General features: G+C 38.8%; 1 protein-coding gene across 2 annotated transcripts in view; it reads right to left on the bottom strand.

Moving 5' to 3' along the window:
* Positions 1 to 280: 280 nt before the first annotated feature.
* VXN (vexin) overlaps positions 281 to 8,394 on the bottom strand; it is a 38,044-nt gene continuing 29,930 nt past the window's right edge. The window contains exons 6-7 of one of the 2 annotated variants that reach the window (XM_069100047.1): positions 5,070 to 5,259; positions 281 to 607 (exon numbers count right to left, since the gene is read on the bottom strand). In XM_069100047.1, coding sequence (XP_068956148.1) covers positions 5,073 to 5,259 — 187 coding nt within the window. In that variant the 3' untranslated portion in view covers positions 281 to 607; positions 5,070 to 5,072. Of the gene's footprint in view, positions 608 to 2,733; positions 5,260 to 8,394 lie in introns of those variants that run through there. The other variant, XM_069100046.1, reaches the window with a different exon arrangement.

Genomic DNA, 8,394 nt, shown 5'->3' with positions numbered 1-8,394 from the left:
ATAATTTTAGATTGAATTTATCTGAGTTCAATATTCAAGTTGAATACTGAACAAAATTGTAGTTCTTAGGAGAAGCTAGTTTTTTTATGTGCTCTTTCTTGTCTTTCCCCCCATGCCCCAAAGTTGAAAACATCTTGTCACATTATTTATTCTAAACTTGTCCTTTCATCTGAAACAGCTTTTCCTACCCCCCTGCCCATCTGTAAACTCTACAGGGGATTTGTAGGCTGGGAAAGAAATGAAGATTTGCTTCAAAGAGCCCTCATGTAAGAACTGAGGTATTTTATTGGACTTGATCCTAACAGAGGCTATTTTCTTTCCCTATAAGTCTTGGAAATTCTGATTCCTCTGGCATGAGAAAACACCAGTTTTGGTCATTCTGCATAGAGACACCACCCAGACCAACCAACCTGGAAGTTGGCCTTGTCTTCAGCAAGTGGCTGGGGCATTATTCACACAGGAAGTTTCAGATCGGACTGAGTATGAAATGGGAATCAGAGTTGGCACCACTCATCCCCAGTTACATAGGCCCAGCTAGGCAGTTGAATGGTCACTGAGTTCTGAGACTTTTCCTACTCACTGAGAGGTTTAGAGATGTAGCACAAATCTGAAAAAAAAAAAAAAAAGAGGAAGGCTGTTGTGTTATGCCAGGGCTGAAGCACTTCCTGGGCAGGGTTGGTAATATTAAAACCAGACAATGGAAGGAATGTTTTGAATCCTTTGATTCATTCTAACTTAGGGAAAGGTGCAGTGGCAGTACCAGATTCACATTTGTTTTCCTTCTGTGAGATGACTGAAAAGAAATTTGTTATTCGTCCAAAAAGAATCACACACTCCCCTGCATTTCCTATTGCTTTTATTCATGTCACATACAAGGCATACCTAATACTTTTATTTGAATGAGTGAGCAAAATATGTACCATATGAGAACAGCACTCTATTGGCATTATATAAATAAATATTAAATAAATTACATTTTACATAATTCCCCATGTACAGGTTCTGAAATTTGTTATAAATTAAATAAATTAAAGCAAAAATAGATAACATCTCAAACTATTGATTGGTAGATTGGGTATAATTCCCTAGTCTCATTCCAACCTTTCAGCACCCAAATCCTATATAGCTTAAATGTGCCATTATTTAGAACCCAAAGTAGACCTTCATCACAACACTTAAAGCCCAAGGCTAATAATTATATTTGGAGTATATGGGCAGGTTTTTGACAATTTGAATTTGGTGGGTTAGACCATAAGACATGGAGGTATGGTTCTGTTTACTCCTCATGTCTTGATGGGTTGGGTTGGGCCTCTCTACTCTTAAACTTGTGATTCATCTGGGAATTTAGGGACAAAGTAACACTGAAGACTGGGGACAGTGAATGACCATGTATTAGCTATTTCCTTATATTAGTGTGGGCCTTAAGAAATTAACCCAAGTCCCATGTTGTAACCAGGACATGAATATAAGCTCCTCTGAGGGCAAGGATTGTTCTGTTCTTGTTCCTGTATCCCAGGCACCCAGGCCAGAGCACACAGTGGCAAGCCATGAACCTGAGAATACTTAGTAAATATTGGGAAAAAAAAGAAAATGATGATGTCCGTAAGATTGCCGAAGATAAAAGGAAAATCTAATTCTACATACATAATCATTTACCTCATGTAAGCAAATTTTGTCCCAACTCCTGTGAGACTGATTCTTTCACAAGTTCATAAATATAAAGCTGGAAGGGATCCCTTCCCCTCATTTTATAGATGAGGAAACTGAGGCCCATGGATGTTAGGTGATTTTTTTCATGGTCACACAGGTAACTTAAGAGGTTGGACTGAGATTCAGCTCAGGTTCTCTGACTCCAAATACAGTGCTCTTTTCATTGAATTATATTTAAAGGGTTTGTCCCTTTGTTTCCCATTCAGTTGTGAAAACTCCCCTCAAAGTAGCTGTTAAAGGAAAAAGGAGGGAGCATTTGCTGGAAATAATTTAGTGTCCCCCTAGTCTCTAATTTTCCTACCACCAAATTTTAGTGTTTAATTAGTTCATTTGTACAAAAGTTTTCTGAGAGGTAGGTCAGAACTGGTGGCCCTATTATACGGGTGAAGGAAGTATGAAGGTTGAGTCACACTGAATGAGCAGTGCTCTTGGGGTGCAGGGCTAAGTAGGCCATACTATTTCCTATGTGAGTACAGCATGATTCTCCAAAGGTCCTTCCTGTTATAAATTTATGATCTCAGAAGGATTTCATACAACAGGGAGGGCCTAAATACTAATAACTATCTTATTAGAATAAGCTGCCCAGGTAGTTTTCTGTTTTTCCCTTGGTAGTCATGCTTTAAGGACATTAGACTGGGATTTTTTTTTAATAGCTTGGGATCATGTGATATGGAAATGGTCAAAACAATTTGTTTTATACAGTAAGACATATTCTGACTAATGGCCCAAATAAGACTTTGAGACTGCAGATGTAAACCAAAGCAGTGTCAGTAGAGAAAGTTGTGTAAAAGAAAGAAAATATTAATAGTCATACTCTAAATCTGATCAAAAAGAGGATGATAAGAAAAACAGAGGTCATCTTAAGCTTAAAGCAGTCTTAAGCTTAAAGCAGAATGCCTTTTTTTTAAGATCATTCTTTCAATTTTCACTGTCAAAGAAAGACCTTCTAATGAGTTATTGGTAATCACTTTTACCAAATATAAAAAGCTGGTTTTTTTTTTTTTATCATACTACAGAGGTTCATTCAAAAGTGGTTTATTTTCTTTGGTCAAAGATTAATTTTAAAGACTAAAGAAATATATGTGCATGTAAATATATATTTAGGTGTGTTTTAAACAAACATATGCCAGAAAGCATTTTTTAAAAAAATATTTCAGATTTTTTTGGGAGGGGGGTATTATGTTATTTAAACAAGTCTTCCTGGCTTCTGGAAATGGGGTCTTATATCTGTAATTACATTCATTAAGCAGGTTCTCACCTAATTATATCAATGTAAACTAAGGGGCATTGCCCCAAAGAATAAAGAAGAGGGAATGGGACCCAAGAGAAAAATGGTTAGACATTCACCTAAAAATTCGGGGGAGACAGTTTAAAGCTGGTGTTCTTGAGCTTTTTTGTGCCATGGACCCCTTTGGCAGTCTGGTGAAGCTTATGGACTCCTTTTCAGTAATGTTTTAAATACATACCATAACATATATAGAATTATGAAGGAACTAGTGATATTGAAAGATAGTTGTCAAAATATTTAAAAAGAAAACAAATTCAGGGACTTTGGCTTAAGAATCCCTATTTTAGAGTGATCATTAAAGACATTAGTTTGAAATTTTTGATCAGGTCCTTCTTAATCACCTTATCTTCCTCCAAGTTCTTACTTGTTTGCAAAAGGGAAATCATGATAACTCAAACTGAAGTTTTAAGTGTTTGCACAAATGATCTCAATTATTCTTGCAGCTTACTCTGAAATATTGAGGGAGCAGGCATTGTTTCCCTCATTTTGCAGGAGGGGAAAAGAGGCGCACACACACAAAGAGTCAATGATAAGACCGAGGTTATATATACAGTTAGGTTATAGAACTTGGTCAAAGACAAATTCTTCATTCCTTAGCATATTGACACAGAAAAAAATATTGGGGATTGGGTTTGAGTTCTACTAGCTGACTAAATTGCTTTTTGATCATACGTAAGTCACTTAAATAAACTCTGTGCCTTAGTTTTCCCATCTATAAAATAGGGATAATAAGACTTATCCTATCTGCCTAATAGGAATTAGGAGAGGATGAAATGAAATAATGAATATGAAAACCGTTTGAAAAGTTAAAAGCACTATACAAATGTAAGGTATTTTTTTCCGCTAGACTATGATGAATTTTGATTTTCAGCACTTAATTCTTAGTATTTCTCCAGAATGTCTTGCACATAAAAGAACTAACAATTCACACATGCCATGGTGGCCAAAGTCCTGACAGAAACATCTTGATGACAGACTGAAGCTGATTTGGCGTTAGTAAAGGAATATCTTTTGGTGTTTTATCATACCAGATATGAATACTCATTCAAAAGAAATGAATAAACAAGTGAATGTGGCAAGAGGCTTAGAAAGGACCATTGTGTTCACTGGTGACTCAACATCCATTCCTTATAATGACATCAGAGTCAGGAGCAGTATAACACATTACTGAAGGAAGCTGAAGACTTAGAGGCTTTAGATGTGGAGGGAGCTTAGAGCGCAATCATCTAATTTTGGGTTCTTTACCTATTTTGTCATTATTTATCTTTTGTCAAGGACCCCTTTGGCAGCTGGTGAAACCTATGCTCACCTTCCCAGAATACTGTTTTTTAAATACATAAAGTAAATTTAGTTGTGGTTGTTGAGTTGTTTTTCAGTTGTGTCTGACTCTTTGTGATCCCATTTGGGGTTTTCTTGGCAAAGATACTGGAGTGGTTTGCCATGTTCTTCTCCAGCTCATTTTACAGATAAGGAAACTGAGGCAAACTGAGGGTTGCGACTTGCCCACAGCTGGCACTCTATCCACTGCGCCACCTAGCTGCCCATAAAGTAAAATACATAGAATGATAAAGTAAACCAATTATATTGAAATATAGTTATCAAAATATATGTATTTGTTTTAAAAAGGTCAAAGACCCTAGGCTAAGAACTCTTGATCTAACCCAACTCCCTTATTGTATAGCTGAGAAACCACAGAAGAGGAGACCTCCTATGAAGGTCTTTAAAAATAGGAAAGAGAAGTTTGCATCAGATAAAGTCGTGCTGGAAAACAGGTGGATGGAATGCACATCAACTCAAGATCCCTTTCAGGCTTGTGACTGCTTCTAAGAAGAGATGGTTATATCTTGTCTTGGGGGAAATCCTTTTCCTCCATTTCAAGGGAGGCAGATTTGTGAAAAGTTAGGGCTAATGCTATGTTCTGGATTACCCACTAGGAGAGGAGGGTGTGACTCAACACCTTGTATTATTGTGTTATTAGAGGATCTTACTGTTTGGAGCTGGAAAGAACCATTGCCACTGCAAAAGCAATCTGAAATTTGAAGAACTCAGCAGCTCCAGGAGGAAAGGTCACTTGTCAGTCAGCCTCAAAGGCGCAGTTTGTGGCTCCCAAATATTCTGACTTCTTTTTGTGCTTCATCCACATTTTTCGGAGGATGTTGGGGGTGCCACAGCTAGCTCTGCCTGTCAGCGGTACAGAGGCTTCTGCTCCCTGGGGAAAGGCTGGATCATCTTCAGGCATCTTCCTGACCAGTCTTTTAGGTCTAAAGAGAGGGGTGGAGAAGGGAACATAAATAATTTTTACTCTGCTTCATTGCAATGATATTGAGTGTCTTTTCTTTTGCATCTGGGATTTCCCTTTCCTGGGAAGGAGAAGAAACTCTTCTGCCCCTGTCTTCATATTCCCTTTTCCTCAGGCTGATGCCAGAAGGAAGGGAGGTGGCCAGATTATTCCCATGAAGCAGGCTCTTTTATGTGTCAAAAACCTTCAGTCCTTCCTGTTGTCAGTCTTAGCCTGGCATTTAGAACCCTCTACAATCTGACTGCACCCTATCTTTCCATCCTTTATTATAAACTGGACTAATAACAGTTATTAATCTTTTCATCCCCCCCCATCCCAAAGCTGTGGTGCATAGTTATTTGTTTTTCTCTCTTCCATTGTAAAGTGAGTTAATGGAGGGCAGGGACCACTGCTTTTTTTTTTTTTTTTGGTCTTTCTTTGTGTCTCCAATGCTTAGCACTGTGCCTGACAAAAGTACTTGTTTTTTTTTCTAATCAAAATTTTTTTTGAGTACCATGGGGAATATCACAGAGTAAAATATTGTGCCTCCACCTGTAAAGAGCCTGTGAGAGTCCTTTCACCCTCTCCCCTCACCCCATAATTGTAACTATATAAAGGAAGACAACTTTAAATGACAGCAAAACTCAGGAGAAATGGATGGCTTTCATGTTAACTTAACAGATCATAGATTTAGAGTGAGGAGGGTCTTCATAGGCTATGCAGCTGGCCCTCCTAGCAGGAATCTTTGTTGGCCCAATGGACTGAATGCACTCCCCCCTTACTCAACCTGTTCAAATCCAAACTTTCTTACAGGCTTCATTTAAGGTGTCTCCTTCTTCAAAAAAAAAAAAAAAAACACAACAAACCTTCTCTGATGCCCTGAGTTGATACTGACCTTTCTGAGTCAATTTTCCTTGAATTCTTTGCCCCTATCATACTGTACCTTCAATCAATAATCAATCAACCAGTATTTATTAAGTGCCTACTACATGCCAGGAACTCTTTGGGAAAACAAATACAAAGGATGAAACAACCCTTATCTACAAGGTGCTATCTTGTGTCATGTTTAGTTGTAGACATCATATTCCCCCTCCCAGACTGTGGGGGTACTTGAGGATCCCTAGGGCCTAGTACAGTGGCTTGCAAATGGTTTTGTTGGTCAGTCATGTCCACTCTTTGTGACTCAAATTGGCATTTTCTTGGCAAAGGTACTACAGTGGTTTACCATTTCCTTCTTTAGCTCATTTTACAAGATGAGGAAACTGAGGCTAGTAGGGTTATAGAGCTAGTAAGTGCCTGAGGCTAGATTTGAACTCAGGAAAATGAGTCTTCCTGGCTCCAAGTCCTACTTTTATCCACTCTGCACCTACCAGCAAATGGTAAATGTTTACTTATTGAATGGAACTGAATGGGGTAGGTCAGGTGTTTCTGGGTCTCAAGCCCTACTTCTATTCTCTTGTTGGACTAGACTTGAAAGGGCCGAATAGAAGCAAAGAGAGGCAATGTAACCTGGTTCCCATTCTTCACAGAGTGAGGAGGGATTCTTTTCCTTCCTTATCTATACCTGCTCTGACTGAGAGATGAGGATTTTTAAAAGTCCCCTGGGGAGGCTAGGCCTTTTTTTTTTCTTTTCAGTGTCTGGTGTCACGTTACTAATTGAAATGTATGTTTTAGAACCAGGGGTCTAGACTATTTTCAAATGTAGTGATTTTCATTTGTCAGCTTGTCTCCCAGTAGAAATCAACTATGACCATTGGCATGCAAAGCAATATGCTGTCTAGTGCAGTGCTTAGGGAAAAGTATCTTAACATAAGACTGGGGACCCAGCTGCTGTGATTCTTTTGGCTTCACCCCCAGGTGTTGGCTAAAGTCTGAAGTCTGTTTTTAAGTCTTTCTGACAGATCCTTCCAGTTGGCCAAGTAGTCTTGCTTCACACTGATCTCACCAGGTTTTTTTTTTTAAACTCTTATATAACATTTATTTTCTGACTCAGTCATTTTGGCATTTAATTGTATCAGTCTTAGATTCATGGTTGTAGCTGTGTTCCCCTCATTTCCTTGACTAGATTGAAAACTCCTTGCAGGTAGGCTCCCTTTCATACATATAATTCAGCTTGACAGACGTTGACTGCTTGATAGTGTAAGGCACTATACTAGGCACTGGAAATAGAAAGATTAATGAAGTATCAGTCCTGGCTCCCAAGTTTAATTTCTACGGCTAGATACTATTGTATATTATATAATATACTATATTACAGATATGCTCATTTGTAGAGGTAGCAAATGATAACAACTGGGGGGAAGGGGAAGGACTAACTAAGGAAGTGGCCTGATGTTGAGTCCTAATGGAAGATGATGCTTATGGGAAGTGGAGGGGAGAAGGGAATGAAGAGGAGATGGTGAATGTGCATGCAGACAATGGAGATGGAATGTTGCAGGAAGGTGAGAGCTGATTATTCAGTTTGGCCAGAATGTAAAGTGTATACATGGGAATGATGTGGACTTCCTTTCTACCCCTCTTGATTTATCATAGTACTACAAGTGCATACTAGTGCTTTAACTTGACCTAAATGAACTTGATTTGAATGAAAGACTTTTGTTTAACATCTTCTACCCTGGTAAGATAATGAAAGGGACAGAGAAAACAATTTATGTACCCTGGTAGCCCATACCTGATGGCCTTTAGCTTTCTGGTTATTCTCCCTGACTTGTCTCTTCCCCAATTAGGTCCATCCTCCACTCATCTAGAGCAGTGAGGCACAGTGGATAGAGTGCCAGGCCTGGAGTCAGGAAGACCAGAGTTCCAATCCAGCCTCAGACACTTTTTAGCTGTATGACCCTGGGCAAGTCACTTAATCCTGTTTGCCTCAGTTCCTCATCTGGAAAATGATCTGGAGAAGGAAATGGCAAACCATTCCAGTATTTCTGCCAAGAAAACCCCAAATAGGGTCATAGGGAGTCTGACATGACTGAAAAGCAGCTCCACAAAAACCAGTCATATATCAAAGTGATCTTCCTAAAGTAAAGGACTGATCAGGTTACCCCTCCCCCACATTATCTTCCCCCCAATAGACTTCAGTGTCTCCCTATCACTTTTTATTTTTCATATATAATATATA

The sequence above is a fragment of the Petaurus breviceps genome, unplaced genomic scaffold (genome assembly GCF_028583685.1).
Source record: "Petaurus breviceps papuanus isolate PSGF00001 unplaced genomic scaffold, PetGlider_PUasm1.0 38, whole genome shotgun sequence".
NCBI lineage: Eukaryota > Metazoa > Chordata > Mammalia > Diprotodontia > Petauridae > Petaurus > Petaurus breviceps.
Note: the sequence above shows the minus strand (reverse complement) of the source record. Positions and strands in the feature narration are given on the sequence as shown.